The sequence below is a fragment of the Cladophialophora bantiana genome (genome assembly GCF_000835475.1).
Source record: "Cladophialophora bantiana CBS 173.52 unplaced genomic scaffold supercont1.2, whole genome shotgun sequence".
NCBI lineage: Eukaryota > Fungi > Ascomycota > Eurotiomycetes > Chaetothyriales > Herpotrichiellaceae > Cladophialophora > Cladophialophora bantiana.
The window spans coordinates 2,113,177-2,140,321 of record NW_015971576.1 but is presented as its reverse complement, the minus strand read 5'-3'; the positions used below and the strand labels follow the sequence as shown (position 1 = coordinate 2,140,321).

The following is a 27,145-nucleotide window of genomic DNA, read 5'->3' as shown; positions in this document are numbered from 1 at the left end:
TACACTGGTTTAATGACATGTCGCGGAGTAACCTGCCTCTTGTCAGCTCAAAGCCCTTGCTAGATTGGCAGCTATAGGGTCCCTACATCACATTTGGTCCTCATGGCCTCTCACATAAGAACCTAACACATAGCTGGTGTCGTTCTAAATTCCAAACAAGGTTGATGGAAGAGAGAACCATGAATCCCCATCGACGGCAAGAATAAATGCCGAGGCGCTAAAATGTCTATCAAAGCGGGCCTTTCATCACCACAGATCTACATACCTACGAGGCACCTATATAGTTCCTACCTCTAGATCTCGCCTGAAAAAGAGCACCTTTATGAACATGAGCCAGTCAGGTCTCATACGAAGGCCAACGGGATATCGTGTCGACTTGCACTCGTCATTACGAAGCGTCATCTCCCCCAAACGGGACCTTTGAGGGGCGTCTCCTTCGTGCTCAGGCGCAGGAGGCTAACCGCATACAGTAGGTATCACTGGCGCAGGCCAAAAGGACGAACCTAAATATTAATACTTTCAAATAATAGACCCTGGAGGGCAGCCTTGAGGGTAATGAGACTGGAAGAGAGCCCTGTCCTCCGATGGCGGCGATATTCTACGCTGAGCACGACGAAGCCAGCAGACGCTCGTCCTGATACGGTAGGCATTGCTAGCGCTGGTGGGGGAGAGTGAAGACGAGCCCCCCCAGTGATTATTCCCCCAGGCCTTACGGACCTACAGCGATATAGAACCTAATGGGCTGTTTTGTTGTTAGCCACGTAAATAGCGTATATAAGGTCGAACGGAAGGGTGGAGCCTCTTACGGACCAGTTCCTCAATCCTCTTCCAACAGCGCTCCATCAAATCCACTTCGTCCAAGTCTTCACTCTTCGCCCCGAGATGAAGCTCTGCGCTTAGAGTTCGGTCCTCGACCTCCCAGTGTCCTCCGGACCACTCGCTCCTTTTCAAACACCTATAGGCTTTGCTCACCATACCAGTAAAGCCCTCTTCGCCTCCTTTTGATAATCTGGAAGTCATACCAGGAAAACATATTTCTCTTGGCGGCATGTCTCCTCCAAATCATGGGTCCGTTCCCTAGCTCACCTCTCCCAATACCTCTTTCCCTGGCAGTGGTCCGCCGCATAAGACCCATCTAGCTCATGATCGAGCTTTGACGCCCCTGCTGGCGCCGCAATTAGCCTGTCCTCTCTCCTGCATTGGTTGCAACAATCCATATCTCGCTATAAACGTGTATTCCTTGTGGTTGCTATCCGCATACTGAGTCATAAACACCGTGCATAGCACGAAGCGTTCGGACCCTTTCAATCACTGCTAGACTTAGACTAGCCAGAATAGTCTTCCTAAACTAGTCTCTGAGTAAGGTATCGGCCTGGCCTCGCTGAGGAGATGCGGGACTTTGTATGGTTACCAGCATAGGTGGGAGATACATACGGCAAATCTCGTGTCTCGCCGAGTAGGCAGTCGTCTATAAAATCATATCACAACGACTTGTATGTGGTGAAGAAATACATATACATATTGGTCCCTGAAGCGGCCCTGGACATGCCTAGCTTGCTCGGAGACACTGTTGGCATTTGTGGTAGAGTCAAATCACATATTCCCCATTTTCCCCATTTTTGGCCAGATCTGACATGCACAGTTGCGCAGAGGCATAGGTAGCGACTACTCATACTCAGTAGAAGCTCTAAGTGATTTGGTTGGTCTGGACGATTATCGCAAGAAGACTTGGACGAGGGCAGGGTGCGCCGTGAATATTGGTAGAGCTACTACTGGTCTGATCTGTGAGTGTCTGGTATGTATCCAAAGAAGGCCAAGCATTGTGTTCTTCTCGCAGCAGTGCTTAGTAATCTATCACAATACGAGGTAAGATGAGGTTTTTTGCATTGGCGTAAACTTATCGATAGGAAGGATACAACAAGGGGAGGAGGAGTGTCGTCAGTCGGCAATCTTGAGACCATTTTGCGTCATTGGAGTGTAACCACGGAGCAGCAATACGGGGTACAATGTACCAAGTACGCATCTATTAATACAAACCTAAAGGGAGGCATCAAATGGTAATTCGTTGCGTCAGCCTCGTAAGGAAGGATTGGAAAATGGGCCGGAAGGCACAAGTTCCAGGCGCCCGAGCCCGGGTTTAGGGGATCAAATTTCGGGGCCGTGAGTCTCTCAAATACGATTTGTTCGGGGAGGGCGATGCTGCTCCAGGTGCCCCCAGAGCTCATGTGCCTTAGGCATCATCCCCCGGAGCCTTGTGGCCCGGGTGTCGCCCACAATGCCCGTAACGAGCAGCTCCCGTGCGTTAAGCTTTGGCCTCTAGCCGTTTTCAGTAACACATTGCACGTGCCTCGAAAACCGACAGGAATCTCGACATGAAATTCCCTCAAGCACCCGAACATCGCCATCAGCTTCACCTGCACACCGGCTCCATCCTCTCGCGTTGGCTTCTTTGGTTGGCGAAGAGGAGCTTCTCGAGCTCCTAACTCTCCCTGCGAGCGGCCTGGGCTAACTGGATTTGTTAGTTATTCACCTGACTCGACTTGAGGCCAGCCTGGCGATTCGTTACTGCTCGTCTCCTTCCATCCTGCTCCGCCAGGCCACAGTTTTACGAGTACGAATTGAGGCCTGCCTGGGCGGGCTCGATATTTCTACCATTTCTTACAACACCTGCTTGCTTCCCTGCAACCATCAATTGACACGCGACCACCAGTAGACACTCCACTCCGAGTGTCTCGACATTCTCTTCCATCATTCCACTTTCTCAGTCTGCGCGTTCATTGACGGCTTTCGAGTCGTCAAATGAACCTGCTTCGTTCGCCTCCATTCCTCTTCCAGACCTTGCTCTTCGATAGGAAGAGAATTTCCTCCTAAATGCCTTTCAAGCCCTTCGCACATCTTGCTCGTGTCAGTGTTGCAAAGGGAATCGCCCATACTTATGCTCCGTCTGTTGTCGCTGCTGGCCAGTCACTAGGACAATTTCAGAATTACCCTGTCACCAAATTCGCAAAGACCGCACAACTCCAAAATGCCTTCTCAAGTCCGTCGGGTTCTGGCGCAGGTGCGAAGGCCGGCTATAATACTCAATCAGGGGGCGGCGATGCTGGGTTAGCCCAGTACTACGCAGCCTGGCAACATGCGCAACAGACCGGTGATGACTCGGACTGGAAGAAGCATGAGTTCGCCCGAAGAATAGGTTGGAAAAACCAAGAGAGGGTTGTGCCTACCTCAAAACACCATCGAGTCGAGTCTTACCGGGCTGTCGACCTTCTTCGCCCCTCTGCCCGCCTCACCGTCTCGCGCGTCAATAGTGAACGAGCCACTCCTAAGATTCAGGACGCTGAGGAAGCTTTTGCGGAAGCTGAAGCACTTGCAAAGGTAGATGAGGAAATCGCAAAAGAGATTGCCTCCCGCCAAATAGAGCACATCGCTCCTCATGATGAAGCGGTCGGCAGTCCTGTTGCGAGCACACGAGCTCCGACACCTTCTATTCAAGAGGCTGGCACAACCGAGTTTGAATCTTCTACCAGCCTCGAGCACACATCACCGCCTACCGATATCACCTCACTTGCATCGGAGGAATCTGCCCTTTCCGACCAGATCGTCCAGCTTGGTTTCCAACACCGATATAGTGAGATTCCGGCTCTCTTCGAAGCAATCATCAAAGATGGCCATGTCCCGACTGTGGAGGCTTATAATCATATCCTGGTATCCGCCATCAATCTGAGCCATGGCTACCAGCCATGGCCCAGAGCTCTCGAGGTCTACGGTGACATGACGAAGCGGGCTGTTGAACTCAATGGGACGTCGTACGTGATTCTGCTACGGTTTTTGGCCGCCAGAAGCCTCGAGGCATACCAAGTGCAGAAAAATCTTGGTGAGCGAGCCACTCGATACGGTAGTGAGGGCGCTTTGGTCTTCCCTTCTGCTACCAGACAACAGCAGCTGTACGCCGCTGACACATCGCTTGCGTTTGCGACCAAGCTGTACAATATTGCTCGGGCTACTCTCGGAGATTTTCAACTCTCGGCCGCAGTATACAATGCGCTGGTCAAAGCCTGTGCCCAATCCGGCATGGTTGAGCATATGAATTCTCTTTTGGCTGATATGAATGCCCAAAACATTCCTCTCGCGCCACAGCTATACACGATTGTTATCGAAGCGCAGGCCTCGGTGCAAGACATCCACGCCGCACAAGGCCTTTATGAGGAGTATCGCGATCTCGCCATCAGCAGGGCTGCCAATGACCCACTGGATTTGAAAGTGTATGCTTCGTTGATCAAGGTTTACTACGCTTGCGGGCTTGCTGAGACTGGGTTGCGTTTCTATGAGAAGATCCTTCAATCCTTCAAAGGCTCAGTAAACGAGCAAGCTTTGTCGGATAGCTTGACAAGTTCTTTCGTGCTGGATGGCCTTGTTCAGCATCACATTGAAAACCAGGCATACTCCACTGCGATCTCAAGCCTCGATGACTTCACTCTGTTGCCAGCCGTACGAGATGAGGCGCTGTCAAGGATCTCCACTGCTGCAGCTGATGCATCAGTTGCAGACGAAGCTGTCCGATCCTTTGATGCCGTCAGTCCCACGAACTTGAAGGCCGAGCCCGTCATGGCGATTACTGCTTTGCATCTCCGGAGTGGTGAAATCAACAAAGCCAAGTCGACTTGGAATAACGCTCGATCTCTTCCAATTGTTCCGAGCACCGACTTTGCAGCAATGTACGCATTGGCATTAATCAGGTCCGGTTCCATCGAAGAAGGTGTAGCTGAAGCTCGGTCGATGTTTCAACGCATCCGCTCCTCGGCCAGCACAGAAGCAAGCCGTCAACTCGCTGTAGCAGAAATCGATGAAGCAATCATTCTTTTCGGTGAAGCCCTTTCGAAGCAACAGGCCGTGGTCTCTGCAACAACAAGCATCACGTTGTTGCGAACTATGATCGAAAATGGAGGCCTTGTGTCCCCGGTCGCTCAGCATGCGATTGCAAGCTTGGGCCCAGAATGCGTCCACCAACTCAATGCTCAAGATATTGCTTTGGCCCTTCATGTTCAGGCTCAAATGCTTATGTATCACGAAGTCGTGGACGCTGCCCATCCGGCCAGGTTTTCCCATCTTCTCGAGACTGTGCTCCACCGCGGTATTCTTATGGACCCATCAACAGTCCACGTGGTGAGCGAAAGCTTACCCAAAATTGCTGCTACTCGACCGGATCTCCTGCAACGATGGCATGAGCTCCTTCACCCTGCTTCTCCCACTCCGGTGGCATTGCCGCAATCGCCCTTGTCACCACATCCCGCCCTCCTTGACGTGTCAGCGAACGATGCTTATGATCCCTATGCCCACACCACCGACTACCGTGCCTCTAAAGCGATATCCGAACTGGTTGAGAGCACCACTGGGCGAATCGAGAACCACCTCAATGACGGCCTTTCTCGGTTGAGAAATGTTCGTAGAGCAGGCAGAAATCTCCATTATTCTGCCTACTCCAAGCTGATTACCGCTGCTGGTAAAGCCAAACAACCGAACTTGATTCAAGAGATTCTGAGTATGGCACATGCCGACGTCCCAATGTCATTGCAGATTCCATCTGTCCGCGCAGGCTGGATTGCGATCTTGGACTCTATGATTGCGGCTTGCTTGACTGTCGGTGATCGCCAACAGGCAAGCAAGTTCCATCAAGACCTTCTGGATATGGGAGCGGCGCCTTCTGCAAATACCTTTGGCATTTACATCACCACTCTTGAAGGTACTTTCGATGAAGCGACCGAGGCTGTCAAGATCTTCCAACGTGCTTTATCCGAAGGAGTTGTCCCAAGCGTTTTCCTCTACAATGCCGTTATTGGCAAACTCGGCAAAGCTCGACGTATTGACGATTGTCTCCGCTACTTTGGAGATATGGAAGGTCGCGGCATCCGGCCGTCATCTGTCACATATGGTACTCTGGTGAACGCTCTTTGCCGAACAAGTGAAGAGCGCTTTGCCGTTGACATGTTTGACGAGATGGAGGCGGCACCCAATTATCGCCCTCGACCTGCACCCTACAATTCCATCATCCAATATTTCCTCAATACAAAGCGTGATCGCAGCAAGGTTCTACAGTACTACGAGCGGATGAAGTCCAAGAATATCAAACCTACCTCTCACACCTACAAGTTGCTGATTGAATCATACGCATCTCTGGAGCCTGTCAATCTCGCTGCAGCCGAATCTATCCTCTCTGAAATGAAGCAATGTGGCGTCCAACCGGAGGCGGTTCACTATGGATCATTGATTCATGCCAAGGGTTGCGTTATGCACGACATGCCTGCTGCACGGGCCATTTTCGATTCCGTTTTGCAGGATGGAAATATCCGTCCGACCGACACGTTGTATCAGAACCTGCTCGAATCAATGGTCGCCAATCACGAAGTTGAGAAAACTCCCGAGATTCTTACCGATATGGATCGACGTGGGGTCTCAATGACCCCCTACATCGCGAATACGCTCATTCATGGGTGGGCTGGAGTGGGCCAGATTACAAAAGCCCAAGCAATATATGAGCAACTGGGCATGGACAAGCGTGAGCCCAGCACTTATGAGGCCATGACACGAGCCTTCCTCTCAGCGGAAGATCGTGCAAGTGCTAACGCAGTGGTGCAAGAAATGTTGAAGAAAGGGTATCCAGCAGCTGTCGCTGACAAAGTGCTTGCATTAGTGGGTGGTAACACGGCCTAAAATTCTGACACCAAAACTTTCGGTCGAGAGTGGCGATGATCGCTTGCCTCGAACGCTCCTCCTTTTCTTTTGTTGATTGATAATGATACCCGAGGAAACGAGCCATGAATCCATGGTGGAGTTGTGCATCTTGGCGTTTGGGGTTGGTCTGTCCTTTCACCGACAGCATTGTACATGGTGTTGTGTGGCTGGCGCATAAGGAACATGTTCAGCAAGCTCTGATTACCTCCTGGTGGGAGGCGCTGGGAGGAGCTAGTCAGGGCCGGGTTTTTCCCCGGGAAAACGGTAAAAAGGGGGCTGACCATGTACAACAGAACACCAAAGAATAATCTCTACTCGCTTCTTCGATAGATGATCTAGATAGCCGAGGTTTTGTCTAGATCCTATATGTAGTCCTCCAGACTGGAGTTGACACGATGACTACCGGCAAGAGCTGGTAGGAGGAGGGCTGGTGAAGAATCCAACTCTCTATGTTGTAACCTCCATAAAGATCAGTTTCGTGTCCTCTTGCTGTGCACTTGGAACCGTCCAATGCTGCTGCTACTGCGTTTCGTCCATCCTTCCTCGGGCTCGAGGTCACCATCATCATGGGCTCAATCTCTCGATCTTCCATTTCGCCTCGCCACCTTGTCCAAGATCTCCTATACGCGTGTACAAGAAACGGTCGTGGAGTCTACTTTCCCGCCCTTGCCAGAACTCGATCGTCTCGGGAATGATCCTCAATCCACCCCAGAACGGCGGGACAGGGATGTGTTCCTGGCCTTCGAACCGGGCCTCGACTTCCCTGACCCGTGCTTCGAGGGCAGCTCGGCCGTCGTCCTCGGCCTCGTCCTCAGCCACCTTCTGTCCGGCTTCGGCTTCGGCTTCGGCTTCGGCTTCAGGGTCACCGTCTGCTTTCTGCTGTGTTGTTGCTGTTGTTGATGATCGAGGCTCCAAGACACTTGTTTGCTGGCTAGCCCAAGCCCCAATCCTCGAACCCCTAGCCCTCGTATCGAAATACAGCTGACTCTCCTCAGCACTTACCCTCTCCACCACGCCCTCGACCCTCACCTGCCTCTCCACAGGCTTCCACCAGAAACACAGACTCACGTTCTTGTTCGTCGCGATGTCTCTGGACTTGCGGGACGTGCCGAAATTCGAATATATGACGAAGCCGCGCGCATCGAGCTCCTTCAGGTATACGATGCGGTTGGACACACGGCCGCTCGGCAACGAGGCTGTGGAAAGATTCACGGTTTCGGGCACTGCGGCTTGTAGTAAGGGGTCGCTGAACCAGGAGTGGAATTGGACGAATGGGTCTGGCGAAAGGTCCGAACGGCGGAGCTTGGAGTGGCTAAATTGAGCGGCACGGGGCGGCTGATCGCGTTGGAGGCCGTGGGAAGCGTCCGAAAGAGGGTGGCCAGGGGCGACTGGAGGGATGAAGGGCGTTAGAAGCGGTTAGATGTCTGCGTGTCTCATGGCGACTTGATTCACAGAGAAACGCATCAAAGTGTGACATATTTTTCAAGTTGGAGAACTGCCTCCTTTACATATGGTGTCATTTCAGGGAAGGTCTTGGGAGGAAAGACGACGATGGCACCAGTTCTTCTATTTTCAACACACCTTTTCTCTTCTCCCTCGTCTATTTTGTTGGGTTGGGTAGAAGTGGGGGTGGGACTTACATATCAGCTTGCCATTAGGAGGCTTAGGAGGGGCTGCTTGATGAAGCATTGCGAAGGAGCCAAGTCGAGGGAGAGAAAAAGAACGGCCTTTGAAGGCTTGCGATATGGTGAAGGGTGAGCGAGTGGTGAGTACCTACCAAGTACAGGAAGGCAGTAACATCGGAGGAGTATGCCTTTGGCCTTGGGCATTGATGGAGGTGAATGACGGAACGGACCGAGGAATTCGTCATTTGATTCTGATGCGCTCGAGCCTTCGAGCCTTGTGCTGGCAAGTACCGAGTACGTGCTCGCTGGGTTCGCTGGGTAGCGATGCACGTGAGCTGCCAAGGCTGTGATCACGTGGTTGATGATGACGAGGGGACTTTCGGCCCCTTCAATTCGCGTTACATCCACCTCCACCTTGAATCCATCCTTCTTTCTCTTCCCCACCATCCAAGTCTCAAGATCACGTACCCAACTTGGAACTCGCCAACCTCAACAGCACCAGTGGTAGGGCATCAAATCAATCCTCGTGTTTCAGCTTGGTATTGCAGCCCGATATCCCAAACGCTCGGACACGACTCACTGCAGCCTATCCCTCAACTGTCTCGCCGTCTCACCATACTGCCCAAACATCTGGCAGCCGTGTTTGGGCCTCGACCAGCTGTTCATTCGTGGCGCAGCCCTGTTCCAATCCTTCCAATCCATCCAGATCCCGGCCCAGCTGGCCTTTTGTCCACGCAAATCAGGCACCTGCATCCGGCCTGCGGCTCACCCCGAGGCTGTCTCGTGTGCCCCTTGTTTCTGCGACGTCCCCCTATCGCTGAGCCTGGGCTGTCCTCCTTCTAGGCAATTAGCGTCTTATCACCCTATATCTCAGCCCCGTCTCTTCCATCGACTCTTCTTCCATATGCCACCCACACTCGAGAAGATCGATACCAATCCTCCCCCATACACGGCCAAACCCAAGACTACCATGGTATGTTATTCCCAGGCTGTGTTGCCGTATCTCTGGGCCGAGCCTCCTCCTCTTCAGGCTGCCTCAATTTCGAAGAACACGTCAGAGCTAACCTTGGCACGCCTGACAGACTCCCGTCACCCACAAACACATGTCCGACGAAGAGGTCAAGGCATACAAGGACGTCTTTGCTCTGTTCGTACGTAATCACCTCCTGATTCGAACAAAGGCATCCAAACTTATACTTCTTGTAGGACAAAGATGGAAGTGGTAAGACTCATCTAGCCCAATCTTTTACATTCTTCCTGTGGAGGAATTTCAGCCTTGTGGCGGGGTATATCCGTCCTAGGGCCCAGAGCCGATTGTCTGTGCACAAACTGGTGACCATATTTGATGGTTGGGAATCACAAGGTCTGACATTACTGTGGAATAGGCACGATCACGGCGCATGAACTCGGTGAGATCATGAAGTCACTTGGCCAGAACCCCTCCGACTCGGAGTTGCAGGATATGGTAAGATCGCCCATGTCTCTGGTTGCAAAGGTCGGTATGGACTTTGGTCAACCCATTAATCCGTCGCACTGCAGATCAACGAGGTCGACGTCGATCGCTCCGGCAGCATAGATTTTGAAGGCAAGCCCTCCCTTCAATCACCACCTTCCTTCTGCTTCCCATTCTTCCAACTTTCAATGCAACCAATCTGACAATGTCCGTAGAATTTCTCAAAATGATGTCCACGACCGTCAAGGCGCAAGACTTCGCCCACGAGACCCGCGCCGCATTCAACGTCTTTGACAAGGACGGTTCTGGCACCATCTCCGCCGATGAACTACGTCAGGTGATGAAATCCCTTGGGGAAAACTTGACGGACGCCGAGATCGACGAGATGATTCGTGAGGCGGACAAGGATAATAACGGAACAATAGATTGTACGTGTCCCCCAATACTCCCTCACCTTCCCCTAGCTGTCTCTCCTTGAAGTTTCCAAATTTTCTTTCTAGCTTCCTGGATCAAAGAGTGAAACAGGATGTGGAGGCTGGCGGCGCCGAAATGGAAACGGCTTGTTGCCCAATTGGCTCGAGCTGCCAGGTTGCATTGTTTGAAATGACTGGGCTTTTGAAAACATTGAATGTGCCATGTGCGCTAATCCCTGATCCCGTGGCGCAGATGAGGAGTTTGTCCAGCTTCTATCGCCCAAACCATGAATGGAGCACAGGCGGAATCAACAAGTCTATGTCTCGACACTGCACGGGCTGTATCCGCCGCTGGCGGAGACGATACACGTAGCGACGACGATATCAAATGTATGATTGAGATCGACACCTTTCCCAGAACACGGCAGCACCACTGCAAGCTCATATTCCTTCAGCGTATTTCGAACACAGTTTTCCACGCAACGCCTGCCCCGTTCACTTTGTTTTGTCCGAGATGGAGAGTCACGATTTGGCCAGGCAAGGGGTGGGCGAGTCTCTTACCTCCTTTCTAGATGAAATTCCTAGTGTGCGGCGATTGTAATGGAAGCCAGGACATTTGTGCGACGGATAGGTTCCGAGACTAGCTAGTTATAACGGCAATGGAACAACGTTGAAATCTAGTTACATTGTGTATTTATGTCTCCCCTCGCAACACATCGAAGCTCTGCCATGTGAAACCTAGAGGAAGAATGATTTCCTTTTTATCATCTGTTTTGCCCAGCGGTTGAAAAAATCACACAGTCTACAGGGTTGAATCGCTTAGTTCGTGTTTCCGTAGTCCTTACAAATGGACTTGAACTTGAACTTGAACTCGAACTTGAACTTGAACTCGAACTTGAACTTGAACTCGAACTTGAACTTGAACTCGAACTTGAACTTGAACTCGAACTTGAACTTGAACTCGAACTTGAACTTGAACTCGAACTTGAACTTGAACTCGAACTTGAACTTGAACTCGAACTTGAACTTGAACTCGAACTTGAACTTGAACTCGAACTCGAACTCGAACTCGAACTCGAACTCGAACTCGAACTCGAACTCGAATTTGACCTTTTGAGAGAAACATTTGTGCTTTATATTTAATTTAGGCTCGAGGAACCTCACATCAAGAGTGTGTTTGTGTGTCTCCACGACAACCCACCACCCACCCATGTAAACACCCATCTACCCACATTCCAAGCTCCGTGCCAAAAAGTATCTGGACATACTCGAAAGCGGGTACTAATCCTTATCTACACTGAGCTCTCACTGTGGACCAGGAGCAGGAGCAGGATTTCCATGTCCCAAGCCCAGGCCCATTTGCAAACCCCCGCAAGTTACGAGTTGTTTCCTCTGTCGCAAGAAGCTTCCAACCTCTTGTTTCCGAAACGCTCAAATGAGCATGTGAGGACAGCATCAGAAGGGAATGGCTGGCAAAGTTCTCAATCGTGCCCCCACGGCCATATTGTGCGTTCAAACTTGCATCTGCAAGTCATTGTGGAATGAAACTCCCGAACAAATACAGTACTAATCAGATTTCAAGCCCTTATTTCGGAATTTCCAGCGTCCGGTGCACTACCAGCGTCGGGAAAAAGAAGAAAAGGAGGCGATGTCGAGTCCTCTTTTCAAGGGGGGTCGTCCTTTGTGCCATGAACTGAGTTCTCGCCTTGCAAAAGTTGCCGCAACAGAAAATGTTCAATCAATGTGCCTTCGATGCTTGTCTCGACCGGGGTCCGCCTCTGTTTCGATAACTTTTGCCGCCAAAAGAACCTGACGAGCTGGGCGGGCCGCTCCCAAAGCGTTGCCTACCGCCATGATACGGCGCCGATGGTCCTCGCACGGGCAACTCTTTCTTGACGGCTTTCGACGAACCAGGGAACTTTATGAGCGCGAATTGAGGCCCGTTGGAACGGTGCCGCTCGACCCAGTTGGTGACCATGAAGGGAGACACCGACGTAACCTCAGGAGATGGAGCCAGTGCCCTTGAAGCAAAGAATGGCGACTTTGGCAACATGGGCGTCTCCAATGGAAATTTGATGGTCGGTAATGAACCTAGCTCTCTGTCCTCAAACAGGTCATCCTCGCTCTCGACATCCTTTGTCGTGACCGATGTATCGTTGGACAATGGTGTAGGCCTCACTTCAACAGGAAGCGATACCGAGGCAGCAGGAACTTGCATGTGTTGAACGTCAAGAGGCTCTCTAGTCGACGACGCAACTGCAAGAACTATTCCAACAGGCTGAGCAGAATCCCGAGCAGGGGAATTCTTCTTGCCCAATAAGCCGTTGAATCGTTCTTGCCACGAAGGATTCTGCACAATCGGAGTGGAGACTGCTCGGAGTGGTGCTGGCGGAGGAGGTGGTGGTGGCATTGAGACTCTTGCTGCCCATGTCAGTGGCGTGGTTGAAGAAGGTTCGGGCTGAATGTGCACAGGGCTTGGGGGTGTGAGTGGCATAGCTGGAGGTAATTTGACAACAGGCTTTTGCGGAAAGTGCACTACTGGTCTGGTGAAGTCTCCGTCGAAGGCAGGGTGAAAGCTCGCATATTCCTCGGCGGGAGGTGGGGATGGTGTTCTCGGCGGCTCAGGATGGCTGTAGGTAACTGCACGGCGATCATGAAGAGGATGTTGCGGTCCGATGGGTTGAGGGAAGAACCTCGATCCACGACCAGGAGGTCCATTAATCACACGTGTGCCGACATCCGTGGTAGGCAATGATCCTACGGCGCCGAATACGCTGGACGCTGGCACGGACGACTGTGAGACGCCCGAAAGTGATCTCTGTGCTTGATCGCCGACCTGGACCTGTCTCCAGGTCTCATTGAAGGTGTAGGCAGGGCCTTGCCGAACACCGGTCCGCATTTCTTCCTCCCGCCTGGTCATCATCTCCCGCTGTATTTTCTCACTTTCTGCACGTTCTTGCTGACTCGCAACCGCATGGAAGTTATTCCAGGCGTCCACACCGTTTGGCCTCTGCCCGTTGGGCAGGCCGTTCATGCCAGGATGGACTTGTTGAGGCTGAGGTGGAGCGATAGGAGCAGGTTTCGTCGTGGGAAACAGTGAGTCGGCCTCGCTATCGGCTGCCAGCGGCCCCTGATCTGGGGAGTTCACTGATTGGTACGAGTACGATCTGTTATCCGCGAGAATGTGGTTGACATGTTGAATCTGCGGCGAGCGGCCGGAGTGAGGCGTTCGACCATTCATCCAGCCCGCTGCGGTGGAAGATGTCCTAGACAGATCTTGTGGCGAATATCCTGCAAGACTTTGGTCGAATGTACCATTTCCGAGAGCCTTGTTGTTAGGCAGACCCCAGAGGTTGGCCGTCTGGGGTGGACGATGATCATGGCGCACATCTCCCCATCCGCTTCTTGCATCGCTTACGACTGCGCTTGGCTTCGGTAACTTGGGGCTCGGCTCAGAAACGGCAGTTGGCTCATGACCACTTGTTCGTCGCATATCTGGTACGGTCCTGACGCCATTAACGGTGGGAGAAGGAACCTGTAAGGTCTCCTGTTTGGGGTGATCGGCTGGGCTAGTTTCGACTTTTTCTCGAGCGGCTAATCTCTGTGACTCTGGTGGTCGAGGTAGCGAAGTTGCCATCTTTTTGACCGAGTCCAAGGGATGCACTTTCATCATGCCGTACTGTTGCGGTTCGCCAGAAGCCAGCGGCTGAGGTGGTTTGGGTGGAGAGTGAGTGGTAGTCGCGGTGGTGCTCACAGATGGGGCAGTGACCTGCGATGACGGCTCACTATCCTTCTTCACTTCATTTTCAGGGGCTCCTTTTTCTTTCGCCGTTTCCTCGGACTTTTTAGCGAGCTTAGGGTCGGGCCCAAGTGACGCCAGCTTCAAACGAATACGCTCTTGTTTTTCCGCCTCCAGCCGTTGCTCTTCTTCTATCTTGCGCTTTCTGGCCCGTTCAATGTTCTCTTTCATCAAAGCTCTCTGTTGAGCTCGTTGAGCTTCAATATCCGCATCTGTTGCGGAGGTCGCGCCGACAGACATGTAGTCGCCCATTCCACGAACCTGATACGTCGGTGTCTGAGTTGCAGAAAGAGGCCCATCTCTTGAAGTTGGTCGAATTGCTGATTCGGCATCATGTCTCTGGGTGTCAACACTTGGTGTAGGCAATTCGCCCGACTTTATGGACATCCGTCGACCAAACTGCCCGCTGCCTCCAGAAATAGTAGACGACGCCCTACGTCGTGCTTGGTCGGTGCTTGTTCGATTGGTCTGGAAAGCCGGTGAAGGTTCTGCGGGAGCGTGCACATCAGTTTGGCTTGGCCTCTGCAACACAGCAGGCGCTCGAAAACCTTGATCATTCCTTGACATTCGCCGTCGGGGTTCAGACACGGCTTCATAGCGGCCAGAGCCCGGTACGTACAACTCTCGTTGTTGACCTGGTAACGAATCCCTCCATGAGCGGTTGAAGTCATCCGCGGAAATCTCTTTCGCCGGCGATGGCGCCTTCAGTAATGATGGGCTTTGCGTGTATGTGTGGCTAGGAGGAAATCGGCTTGATGGCGGCATTGGCTGAGGATTGATTGCAACTGGCGAAATCTTGTCAACGGGGGGCAACGGAGCCCATGGGGATTTCGCAGGGGCAGGCGCCGGGGTCGCCTTTGTAATGATTGACGGCTTTTCAGCGGGGCTCTTAGCTTGAAGAGTCGCAGCCTTCTGCGCCTGTTGCCTCTCGGCACTTGCGCCCAGTTTGAGAACGGTCGCATTAGGACCGACAGAACTTGCGAATTGAGGTGCGGAGGGCTTCGAGGAAGCGGCTGGCTTTGACTTATCTCCGGATTCAGACGGAGTCGCTGGTTTCTCTGAGGTTTGAGGGGTGACATCGGCATGAGTCAGTGTGCTCTTGGTGCCGTCATTCCACTCGATTGTTTCTGGAGCCCAATCGTCTTCGTCGTCATCAATGTCTGCCCACTTCGCCTCCTTTCCTTCACTGTCTGCTTGAATTCGCGAGGTCAAATGGATTCCGTATTGCTGCTTAAGCTCTTCGTCGGTCAAATGTTTCGTCGAAGGTTGCGGAGTAACTATGGCATGATCAACATCGGCTGATCGGAAAGCTGGCGGATAAGGCCATACCTCTGTTTTTGTTCCACACCTGCATGGGGTCCGGGCTTGCGCTTTGATAGGGCTTCGCCTTGGACTGTAGCGAGCTGGTGGTTTTGGCGACTAATCGTGGACGGCCTGCCTGGGCAAGGGACGAGGTTGAGGAATGGGGTGTAGGGGCTGGATTTGACATTAGTTACAACGGGTGAACAGCAACGGCGCACGTACTTTTCTCATTAGTTTTCGCCGCGGCGTTCGCGGCAATGACCTTGGGAACCGAATACTTTGCAAAGCTGACAGGTTTGGCAGCGAATTTCTTCAAAGGTTTGGGCTCTGTGACTTTGTCACCGGCTACACTCCCTTCGGCGCGGCTGGTATCTGTGTCTGAGCGGGCAGAGCCATCCTCGAGTTCTTCCATTTTGAGACTTGACACTGTATGGATTCCATTCTCTTTTGGCGCAATCTCTGCTTCCACCTCATTGCTATCCTTGCCAATATCGTCCCCAGACACTTTGATATCAGGTGTGGATGTGGTCGCAGGTGCGTCGGAAGGCGAGAGATCGCCCACCGACTGAGATTGGTTTACCACATCTTGTGCTCTCTGCTCTGCCATAACAAACTCGGATCTAGAGAAGGGCAAATAATGGTCAGGTTGACTGGTTGGTTTTGATTTCGGTGGCGTGCGAGTACCTGTTACTGCGCGTAGTCTGCCACGGTAGCCAGCCTGTCGGTTTTGCCCGATAAAGCACGATGGCGCTTTGAGGTCGCGGGAGGGTCTCAGGTACGGGAATCAAGTAGAAGGGGTAAAGAAACTAATACAACACCTCAAAAGAGGGGTACAAGGGTGTAGGAGAAGAAGAAACGGTGGTTGTTGAGTCAGTTGAGATAGGAGAGGCTGCGCATTTGAAGTCGACGGCCCGTCTGTCGGGGCGCAGCAACCTCGCCTTGGCACTCCACGCTCACCTCGCCGTCAATACGGTCCTTCCCATCACCTTTGAACCTCTTGCAACCTCTTGCTATTTGCAAGCCTGCACCCGCCATTTGCTATCCCGATGCAGCCTTTACGTCCTAGGCTTCCATTATGACATCCTCACACTCGTCCCCGAAAACGCCCACCTCCCCTCTATCCGAAACCTCTCTACAACAAGGAGCCATGCCTGCACGCTATCGATCAGCTGGGCGAAACGTACACATCTACGACTTGAAAGATCCTACCACCCCAATTGGAGGCCTACTTCTCCTTCCCGGAGTCACGAATGCTAACTTCTATACAATGATAGAGATCATTATTATATTTGAGAGCGATTTCTCTCTACAAGACGAGAATGAAACAAAGATAGGGAGAGACAGCCATCCACTTCAACCCGGAAACTGTTATATTGTTGCTACTCTTCCTGCCCAGTTTAATGACGAGTAACCCATCACTCGAATGATTATTCAAGCTACCGGAAGTCGTGTTGCCATCTTTGCCGAGGTCGTTCGTTCACGAGATCGTCAATGTATCATATCCGGGGACTCTATACATACGTTCACTGGAGCTGATAATTAGGTTGGCTTTGATGCTGCGCATATTTTCCCACTCGCTCGCGAAGGTCATTTAATCAGTTAGACCTACGCCCGATGAATTACAATTCGGCCAGCAAAAGGGGGATCTATCAACTCAGGACCGAATGGATTATTGCTCCGCTCCGATGTACATCAACTATTTTACTCATATGATGTCTCGATCAATCCGGATGACAACTATATGATTATCGCCTCTCAGCCTTCAACGAAAAATTTTATAGGTAAGCATCTTAATTGGGAGTTATTTAGTCGCCCTGATGCACCTATTAATTAGCTTCTACGATGGCACTTTCGGCAGGCTGTTTTAACGAATATACAGGGTGCTGGAGAGCCGCGCTTCGAATATGACTTCCCGTTCGGTTCTGATATCGTTGGTGACATACTTCGGGGTCTGAAACCAAGTAAAGGATGGATTTTGAGCAGGTCAGCCGTCTCGGTGCTCAAACGGAGTTGTTTCCGTCGGCAGGTGAACATTAAGGGGCAGAGGGGGCCGACTAGCAGTACAATGCATAGAAGTTTGCTGCTCTACCAAGTTCACACTCGCACCACTCAGTCATTTGTACTATTGCACACTTACATCGCCAAGCGTGCAGTGGCAACGAACGGGGCATTGCATTCTTTGAGAGGCGCAATCAGGAGATGACATTCGCACTTCCCTGCGCTTCACCAATTGCGGGACCTACGCGAACGGAGCCCACCATAGCTTTGAACTCCAAAGACGGTGGAGAACACGGAGCTACTTGTGCAAAAGGGACGCGAAGGAGAGGCGATCTGTAGAGTGCCTGGGAAGCAAGGAATTCTTGATAATGCGCCCTTCCGCAAGTTCAACTGGTTTATTTCGACGTTATGTACAATGTCAATGACCTAGAACCTCCCCCTTTCGGTGCGATTTGATCAGTGGGCGTTGTTTTTGTGGTGTCCTACGCGGGCCAGTCAGTCAGCAGCACCTCCAATGCTCTGCGCTTTAGCACATACTCAGATGGAAATAGTACTCCATGCTGTAACCCATTGCCATGATTCCGAAAATGACGTGCCAGATAGCTGTTACCACAGGATTAGCGATTCACCGATCTCTTTCCAAGTATTATACCACGCGATAGGCACGTACGAGCTGCTGACGGATTCTTTCCAAAATATTTTGCTTGATACCAGCCTAGCGGTCCGCTCGGTGCTCGTTGCGGTGCAGATCCTTTCGGTAGCTTTTCGTAGAATTTGGCTATTCTCGCCATCCGTACGGCATTTTTGGCAGCTCCGATACCCTGTACTCGCTTGTCAGGCCCTGTTCATCCACTGTGGTCTCTTCGCGAGTGGTCTCAAGTGTTTTAGGTAACGGGGGATAAGCTGTGCTACCCAATCGCTTCATGCGAAGGAAATTCGGTAGGTGTTCAGTGGTCGACTGCGGGCTTACCTCTGGGTTGGCAACCTATTCAATCCATGTCAGTGGAAGCAGTACAGACAGGATCAAAGTCGAGGTTTACCTTCGGAGGAACCAGGGTTGACACGGCTCGGCGGATGACGAACGACATTTCGAGCTGTTCAGGTTTTCAGTCAGTACTCTAAGCGCCAGATATTTCTCGACAGCTTACATGCGTCTCAAAAGCCTCCGGTAGTGTGGTAAAAGGGTGCTGAAGCTGTTGAATGAACTGATCCTAAGACTAGGAGCTCCTTCGTCAGGATCATTGCCAATCGAGGCGCAGCCAAGACTTCCTCTTTGGCAACTTAGCCGAACAAACTTCACGATTTGCTCGTTTGCCGTTCTTGGCCGTTTTCAAGGGGGCGTGACAACGGTTGGTCTTTATTCCTCTCGCCACTACCAAGGTACCTCTGCATGACCACAAACAATCTACCACACCACAGATTCCTCAGCTATTGCTCTAGAGTATTTGCATGACATTAGCCATCAAAATACACCCTCGTCTTGTGATGACCCTTCCGTCCATGAATGAATAACGCCCAGCCATCTCTATGGTGACCAAACTTTGTGCCGACCTTCATACCAGTCCACTTCTTCCCCTGTCTCCATCCCAATATATCGACTGGGTAAGCAGTCATGGCAACGTCTCTGGGCCTCGAGGTCCCGGTAATGTGCGGGGTGACTGGTGTGGTGCAGATTGTTGATTTCCTGGCGCAGATTCCTCTGACTAAACATCGCTCGTGTAGTTGGAATACCGATGACAGGTGTCTGCGTTGGAAGGCTTGCCTTGCGAGCAGGGATGGGTGGTGGCATCAATCTTGCAGGAAAAGCAAGTGTTTCGCTATTGACCGGGCCGCTTCGTTGAGATGGACCCGTGCTGGAGATGTGATTTGTACTGGTCCTTGGAGCGAAGAGTCTCGGGAAGAAATGCTGAAGAGGTGTCCGCACCATGGGAAGATTGGCACAAGTAACACCAAGGCCGGCCTCGATCGTCGTCCAAATTGTTGATACAAGAGAACCAGCCGTGATATCGTCGCCATAGGCCGAAGAGTACAACGTTGTCAACCTTGAAATCGATGCCACGCAGACAATCACGCCCAACCCGAATATACAGGTCAGAGCCAATTTCTGCCGCATCGGCAACTTGAGTTTGAATATCACGGGCGGCACCATTAAAACAAGGAGGAAATCTGTCAAAATGTTGTACACGGCGTTGCTATACCACAAGGCATAGATGTCGACACAGCTACCGTCGATCCTCCAGCGCTCCCATGCTCGTGGAATCGGACTGCACTGAAGAATTGTTGCGAGAGTGAAACTAATGCAAGCACAAAGCACAAAGGTGATCAAGCTCCAACAAGTTCGGACAAACCAAGGGCGATCGGTGAAAATGCGGAGATATAGGAAGAGCATCGACAGCTTGGTGCAGTTGACGGTGAGCTTGTAGAATATTTGGAGGAGAAAGAAACACTGGCACAGCAAGGTCAGCGGTGTCGGCCTGGTTCTATGAAGTCGGGTCTTACCGTCAGGGCTTGCGCGGCTTGGCTTCTACTGAGGAGCTCGAAGGGCCGGCCATATCCATAGTTCACTGCGGCAATCGAAGCACCACATTGGATCACAAGGAATATCTGCAAGACGGTGAGACCGAGCTGAATATACTTGAAAATATCAACTCACCAAAGCCAGAATGGTTGATGCATCGTCGAGGCCGAGTTTGCCCAGCATCCTCATACGCCAATAGATCCGGTTCGCTACAAGAACGAAGGCTAAAATGGGTGCAATCATCGAGGGAACGACCAAGTGAGCTCCCCGTCCCCCTAAACCAACGGTGGTAAGGGGGCGGTCCGGGTACGGATCTGTCGACATACTGCTACTGCGGGAATGTTTCTGGCGATCCGGCTTACTCTTTTGAACAATGGAAGTGGAAGCAGATCGAGTTCGATCAAAGTCTCGCGCTGCTGATATAAATGCTATGTTTGTATCGAGTAGGACGGTCTTCTAGGCACCTTCGGCAGGGACACGGCTGAGCCGTCGCGGAAACTGGGTAGAGATCAGATGGGGAAGGGATATGACCAAGCAGCAATCAGAAGCAGGGCACCGATATATCAAGACAAGGATGAAAAGCAGGCCAGAGCTCACACGAAGAACAGGTCCACTGGCAGAGGCGTCCCTACAAAGTCAGCGTTTCAACTACACAGCTCCTTGAGGACTTGCTTTCATTTCTTTCATTCTACGTTGTCGGCCAGCGAGAGATATAGAGTTCGTCTCCAGGTGTTGTGGAGCATGTCAAATGTATGCAAGACGGCCGCTCTGCACGAATGGATATACCATGGGCTGCCGCGCCAGAGTTGACGTGCGGGATTGCCGGTTACCTGCATTTAAGGCATTTAAAACCCTTCGAATCCGTCCCGTGCGTCAGAGGTCAGGGATGTTTGTAGAATGTGTGAGAGCAGGCGGATTAGGAAAGCTATCCTCGTATCCACGCCACGTGTCCATTCTGCTCGTAGTTTGCCCCGACTGTGCTTTGAAAATAGGCCTAATGTCCATTGCTGCAGAGATTTATGTGGGCAGGGAGTTTAAAGATGATTGAGACTCGACGGGCAATGCCTCACGGATATCGATGACAGCCGCAAAACGGCCGAGAGGACTCGAGAATGAAATGCACGCGCACGCAAGTTGCCGTGGGGTTTCGTCGTACACATACACTCGCACAGCCCGAGGATGTCATTTTCAATTGGAACCAGGCTGGGCTCAAAAAGGCCGAGCAGCAGAATGAACGAAAGCCGAAGGACCAAGTTTCGCGTATGCAGGTCCGGCTGCCAGGTTGTTTCCAAGATTGACACGTTTTGCATGGTTGATGAGCTCGGCTCAAAGTTGAGCGGGAATCTCGACGTCACTTTTGAAACATTCCCAATCGCCAGAGTTGGAACTCCGTCTGGCACAATGAACCCGTCCATCAGCGCTCACTTCTGGTACATAAGACAAAGGCAATCGTGATAGACTATATCCCGGCGGTCTGCTTTTCTTGTACTTGACGCTTCCCTGGTCCCAGGTCCCTTGTTCTATGCGCTATACGCAAGGAGATTGAGTCCCTGAACGGGCTGGGCACGAAGAGAGTCCCCTCGCCTCATGAATTCCTGGCCACAATACCAGGACGAGATCACAGAGATCGAGCTGGTAAGGTGGCATTGCGAGGGGCGAGGAGAAGAATATGGCTCCTCTTTGTAACGTATGACATTTCAAATCTCTCGAGTCCGTCCAACCTCACGAGTGTTTACTTGAACAACAAAACCTTTGCTCCAGAGTCCAGGTACAGAGGAAAGGGCTGTGCTGAGCATGCTCCTCACCGTGACGCTTGGACTCGCTATCAAACCTTGCACCGGTTTCTTTGCTCTCATTCTTACATTGCCAGCTCTGCACGCGACAGCCATGCCGTTCAATCTTGCCAATGTGAGCGATGTCCGCTCAAACAGCTGTGTTTGGGAATTCAGTCCGACCGTATGTTTCTACCTATCCTTGAGAGATTCTGCCGTGTTTGAAGGGTCTTTGGCTATCCACAACCTGCTCTTATGTCCAGAGGTTGATGACTATTGGCAGATTTGTGGTGAGGATGTGGGTTATCAAGAGCTTGCCTATCCAGAAAACACTGTGTGCATGCCTCTCACGGTTGGGATGAAGAACGTCTGGGCAAACGAATGTTCAAACTGGTTCGGTGAGTCTTTGCGAGTCATTGCTGTCCTTCCGTAGCAACTCCTTTTGCGAGCCAACTCCTTACCTTGATTCAACGAATTGGCGTGACTCGAAGCTAATGGAGTGGAAATGCGCAGGAGCATGTACAATGTGGATACAGCCTGATTGCACTGGTGAATGGTCGTTGAGAATCGACGATCCAGGAAACACTCATTTGGGAACCTGCTTTTCGGAGTATTACTACATCATGGCAGTCTCTTGTGAGACAACATGAAAGGGATGCACAATCTCGGGGTGACAGAAGCACTTTTGGGGAAGGCACTCTTTCAGGAGTTGCATCTGCTTCGACCTAAACGGGGTTGGATGGTACAAGGAGAGAGGAGAGGATGCTAATATGCACTAGGAAGGACATCAGACTACCTAGGAGGAACTAGTTTTCAGAGTTTTATGTGGGAATATACGAATTGCCAGAGGAGGGATAGATGCATGAATCATTTGGTCTTCAGGTCTTTGGTGAGAGATTCCCAGACAAGGAGGGCTGCTTTCCTTTCTTCTCGCGTTGATTGGCGAGCCTTGTCTGAGCCCGCTAGCCTCGTCTCGCGCACGGACTACTTCGCCACGATCCCGACCAGACCCAATTCTTCTTTGAACCACATTCTTCATTCTTCAAGCTTTTCCTCCTTCGTCTGACATTGCTCCCAACCCGTTGTCGCTTGAGGCACCACTTAACAAGAGGTTCCGTCAAATGTCTTGCCCTCTGAGTGGAAATCCGCAGATGGCTCTCATCGCCACACTCACCGTAGCTATCGGTCCTCGGTATCATTGAACGGCAGCGAACCTCCAGCTCTCCAAGAGACCACAGGTGGCGAGATCCGCTAACGCGAGTGCTCGCGGATGACATGCTAAATAATATACACCTATCGATCGGGAGGCTTTAAGGTGGACAATGGCCATTGGATACAAACCGATATCCTATGTTTGTGCGGGGAACCTCAAACAGTTTGATCGTCTTTCGCTCATCTCTTCTCAACAAGGGCATGACTCTGTTCGTTTCAGAGGTCCCGTGAACCAGCACAACTACTTATATATACATGAATGTACTGACTTGGTCTTGGTCAAGAATGCCCGGACATTCAAGATGGTTTGGCAGAGGGTGGCTCTCATGCCTTCTCCCATGCGACCAAACCAGGGAGCTGTTGATGCGCGCTCAAAAGGCATCGGCAGATTGTCACAATTAGGGTCGCAGTGACCTTAAAATCAACAGTTTGCCAAAATATCCCTTGGAATGAGAACGGCCAGCCCTAGGGGATGGACGGGAACTGGATATATCTTCGCAAGGCGACCGTCCACATTGATTTCCAGGATGCCCACTATCTCACAATACCAATTCGTAGCGGGGAACAGCTGGCGCCATATCAAAATTCCTTGAGGAAGCGGCACTGTTACCAACCGCTCTTGATTCATCACTCGACGCGTCTCGAGAATCCCTTCACCTTTCACGTGCGCCCTGGCAACGTGGGTTCTGCAACTGTTTAAGGGTGAATGCGATGACTTCCTGAACATGGAGACTTGGGCAGTACATCGTGTCTCGCGTCTCTAAAATATCCCCAACCTTCGGCCATAGCACCTTCTCTCCTACCCTTCTCAGTCTCGAACACTTGCTTTTGGAATATCCTTACTCACAGTCACAAGTCTTTACAATACTAAAACTTAAAGAAGACAAACCTTGAAAGAACTGAAATCCCATCCATCTCTCTCTTCTCCACCGCTCCACCCCCAGGTGCAATGGTGACCAATGAGACTTCAGACCACAGAAAAAGCGAGCAGGAACCAGTACAAGGTCTTGATAATGCCTCAGCCTTTTCGTTGCCCTTGGGCTATATGAATATGAGCTCCTCCCATCCTCAAACCTCTTTCTTCCAGACTCAGAATCGCGAACAATATTTGCTACAGACGTACAGCTTTCAACAACGGCATTCCCCCCTGATTTTCAACATCGACGCAAGTCACTTTGTGCCTGGTGCATGCGAACATCGACCTCACGCAAGCCTGAAAGTCCACGCTACTGAATTTCTTCAAAGTTCGCCAGACAGCAATATTCCTGCAATTAACTCCAGGATGGACGGGGTTGAAACAGAATTGTTATCCGTCAACCAACAACCTCCTCATATCAATAACTCTACATCCGTCATTCACCACACTCTTCCTATGCTGCCGACTTATGAACTTGAGCAGCCTTCAAAGCTCGACTTTGATGTTGAAGGGCTGTATCGTCAGCCCAGAGAAGAAGAGAGTTCCGAAGACGAAGAACCAGAAACTCGATATTATATCCAGGGTTTCTACTTTCCTACATCTTCGAACAGTTGCGACTACACCCCTGCTGTCTTCACAGCCTTCCGGGACCTCAAGAGGTTTCCTCTACCAGAGGCCGCTGAATATGAAGGGCAGACTCCTGAGCGAAATGAATCCAGAAGACGAGATTTCGTCCTGCTCATGCACGACGAATCGAAAGGAGTCGAGGATGAGGACAGCGATACCGAGAGCAGGTCTGAACAGACCAGAAATGGGGGGGAGGCCAAGAAGGAAGACAAATCCAGATGGATCCTCAACCCTCAGGGGGATTACTCGATGTTCACAATAAAGGAACTCCAGTACTTGGGATGCATCCATCACTTTAACTGTCTCGGTCGACCTGTCCTCGGAAAGTCGGCCACAGCTCCGGCAACTACAATTGCCATTCTAAAGTCGCCAAAGCACCTCAACGTCACCACTCCTAATGGGCTTTGGAAGAGCACCATCATGGAGTGTGCCACGCAGATGCTGGATCCAGTCCGCTACTTCGGCAAGAGGGAGATCCTGGAAACCCTTCGTGGGACCGATCTCGAGAATGCTTGCATTGGCAAGTGCGTGAAAACCTACAGTGAGCACGGGTGGTGGGTCTTTGACAAGTACGACGATGAAGAATACCCTGTCGAGCTGGATTTTCTCCAACCATCGTTTGGTCCGGGTATGATGTTCAACGGAGTCACCAAAGGCTTTGCCCATTGCATTGACATAGTCACTGCTGCTACTCAGGAGAAAGAGAAAGAGGACGCAGTCTGCAAGGCAGCATTCAGTGCCAGGCTTGCGCAACCCCGCAAGCGATCGGGACTTGGTAAACTCTGTATCACCCATGAGGATGTTCAAGCTGTGCCGACCTTTACTTCTCAACGACGGACTACCTCGTCACCCCTCCGGCACTCAGTTCAACCCACCGTCAAACCAGCGCAGCCAACCGCCGGCCCATCGAATGGTGTTGTCGTTCCCGATCGGCATACCACAGGAGGCTCACTACCACGTGAAGAGTGGAAACGACGCCTGGCCGCGACAGAAGACAGACCTGTTGCGGCATGTTGGGCCGACGACGACGACGACGACGACGGAGAAGAAAACGTTGTTCCAACTTTTCAATATACGACGGGAGGCTCGCTACCACGCGAAGAGTGGCAGCGACGCCTCGCCGCAATAGAAGATAGACCTATTGCTGCTTGTTGGGCAGACGACGACGACGACGACGAAGAATCTTCTGCCCGGCCCCAAACTGAGGCTGGAGCCCAACGTTTCAACATCAACAAAGCAATTGTTGATGAAGAGGTTGAAGGCACGGAAGACCTCCATGACAACGATTGTCAAGGCGTGTCCTTCTCGTCAGCATGTACAAGTGTCGACCACTCCCGGGCATCGAGTGTCGTCCCCGTTGAGACCCCCGAGACCTCGCTCACCGTATCAGACAATGAAGATGCTGAGCCAACGGCCGCCGCTGAAGACGAGGGTGTTCAATCCCGTCCTCCACCAGCCGACCGCCGTGTCCGCTTCGACTCTTCTCCGGTTCGGTCCTCGTCAACAATCACCTGGTATCTTCCAACCGAAGTGTCGCGCTTCTCGTCGACATCATTCGACGACGACTCCGAGGCAGAGAGCCTCGAGCATTGTGGCGAAGGAGGGGAAGAAGACGAGGAAGAAATCCTCCGCCCTATCCCCCATCTGCCAGCCTTCCAGCGCACACGCCAAGGCTGGTGGCACGCCAGCTGGTGTACCATGAGGGCAAAATTGACCAAGAGCCGACCGGCCACGCACAATGCGCATCAGGTTTCCACCAGCGCTAATATCGGCGCCGCCTGTGTCGAGGTCCCCGAGTTAAGACGCGGGAGCAACAGGAGTGCAACTAGCACCATTTGCAAGCTCAATGCAAAGTCCAAGGGTCTTCTAAAGAAGGGCCTCCAGAGAACCAAGGGCATCTTCACAAAAAAGCATCAAGGCTAACAACTCTTTGCTTGCTGAGTTCCCTCGGCAACCAACCCGCCAGGAGAAGGAACGACTATTACGATGACGACGACGACGACCACCACCACCACCACCACCAAGGATTTTCACGATGAGACGACACGACCAGCACTGCCTCTAGACATTGACGCAGGCTTTATCACGAACCTACTTCAAACGCGATTATAGATTATTGGAAATTTGCAAGGTTTCCTTGAAGAGATTTCGGAATGGTATCTCGGCGCAAAGGAATAAGTTCAAGGGATTGATTGCATCGGCGAATGCAACAGTACATGGGAAATGGAGTTAAGGATACCCACAGCTTGATTGCGCAAAACAGCAGATTCACCAAGTGCTGGGTTTTGGTGTGTCTTGTGCGATGATTTACAACTGGTTTTTTTTTCTTCGGAGCATTGGCGTTCAGGAATAGTGCAAAAGTTTTACGCTTCTTGTATGGGAACATTGACCAACACAGACGCTTCGGTGCGTTGGAAAAACTTGTATAGTGACGCCCCGACATGGAAACCGGGCTTTATGGACAGTGCTGTTATGATGGAATGAATTGATAGACCGAAAGGGATGATGTCTTGCGGCACGGCATTGATATGATACTCCCGGCAAGATGGGTGTTGGCATTCTGTACAGATAGCATCAAATGCAGACCTTGCGCTTGAAAACAGACATGCTCAACAATTGAGCCGATAACTGAAGTGCTTGCCGAGGAAGCTTAGAAATCTATGAGACATACTCGGTACGAGGTATACCCCGTAGAACTGAATGTCACCCAGAATTCGGAGCTCCTCCTGGGTGTCTTCAAGAGCCAGCATCACCAGGGACTTCGAGACGGACGCAGAGATT

General features: G+C 51.6%; 8 protein-coding genes across 8 annotated transcripts; 4 read left to right on the top strand and 4 right to left on the bottom strand.

Annotated features, from left to right (window-relative positions):
* Window positions 1–2,871: 2,871 nt before the first annotated feature.
* Window positions 2,872–6,708, top strand: Z519_01785 (uncharacterized protein; the record flags this gene model as incomplete). Its single annotated transcript, XM_016759542.1, has 1 exon — window positions 2,872–6,708. One exon carries the CDS (start codon window positions 2,872–2,874, stop codon window positions 6,706–6,708), a length of 3,837 nt encoding a protein of 1,278 aa, XP_016624870.1.
* A 585-nt stretch (window positions 6,709–7,293) lies between these two features.
* Window positions 7,294–8,418, bottom strand: Z519_01784 (pyridoxamine 5'-phosphate oxidase; the record flags this gene model as incomplete). Its single annotated transcript, XM_016759541.1, has 2 exons — window positions 7,294–8,117; window positions 8,370–8,418. The coding sequence occupies 2 exons, from the start codon at window positions 8,416–8,418 to the stop codon at window positions 7,294–7,296; spliced, it is 873 nt and encodes a 290-aa protein (XP_016624869.1).
* A 1,039-nt stretch (window positions 8,419–9,457) lies between these two features.
* Z519_01783 (uncharacterized protein) lies at window positions 9,458–9,930 on the top strand (the record flags this gene model as incomplete). Its single annotated transcript, XM_016759540.1, has 3 exons — window positions 9,458–9,505; window positions 9,561–9,576; window positions 9,740–9,930. The coding sequence occupies 3 exons, from the start codon at window positions 9,458–9,460 to the stop codon at window positions 9,928–9,930; spliced, it is 255 nt and encodes an 84-aa protein (XP_016624868.1).
* An 82-nt stretch (window positions 9,931–10,012) lies between these two features.
* Window positions 10,013–10,327, top strand: Z519_01782 (uncharacterized protein; the record flags this gene model as incomplete). The annotated part of the gene is made up of 2 exons (XM_016759539.1): window positions 10,013–10,235; window positions 10,308–10,327. 2 exons carry the CDS (start codon window positions 10,013–10,015, stop codon window positions 10,325–10,327), a joined length of 243 nt encoding a protein of 80 aa, XP_016624867.1.
* Window positions 10,328–11,039: 712 nt separating this feature from the next.
* Z519_01781 (uncharacterized protein) lies at window positions 11,040–11,432 on the bottom strand (the record flags this gene model as incomplete). Its single annotated transcript, XM_016759538.1, has 1 exon — window positions 11,040–11,432. One exon carries the CDS (start codon window positions 11,430–11,432, stop codon window positions 11,040–11,042), a length of 393 nt encoding a protein of 130 aa, XP_016624866.1.
* Window positions 11,433–11,958: 526 nt separating this feature from the next.
* Z519_01780 (uncharacterized protein) lies at window positions 11,959–15,928 on the bottom strand (the record flags this gene model as incomplete). The annotated part of the gene is made up of 3 exons (XM_016759537.1): window positions 11,959–15,296; window positions 15,349–15,495; window positions 15,544–15,928. The coding sequence occupies 3 exons, from the start codon at window positions 15,926–15,928 to the stop codon at window positions 11,959–11,961; spliced, it is 3,870 nt and encodes a 1,289-aa protein (XP_016624865.1).
* Window positions 15,929–17,775: 1,847 nt separating this feature from the next.
* Window positions 17,776–20,161, bottom strand: Z519_01779 (uncharacterized protein; the record flags this gene model as incomplete). Its single annotated transcript, XM_016759536.1, has 9 exons — window positions 17,776–17,801; window positions 17,857–17,922; window positions 17,990–18,140; window positions 18,290–18,304; window positions 18,360–18,413; window positions 18,468–18,530; window positions 19,244–19,765; window positions 19,819–19,923; window positions 19,973–20,161. 9 exons carry the CDS (start codon window positions 20,159–20,161, stop codon window positions 17,776–17,778), a joined length of 1,191 nt encoding a protein of 396 aa, XP_016624864.1.
* Window positions 20,162–23,872: 3,711 nt separating this feature from the next.
* Window positions 23,873–26,287, top strand: Z519_01778 (uncharacterized protein; the record flags this gene model as incomplete). Its single annotated transcript, XM_016759535.1, has 1 exon — window positions 23,873–26,287. The coding sequence occupies one exon, from the start codon at window positions 23,873–23,875 to the stop codon at window positions 26,285–26,287; it is 2,415 nt and encodes an 804-aa protein (XP_016624863.1).
* Window positions 26,288–27,145: the final 858 nt, after the last annotated feature.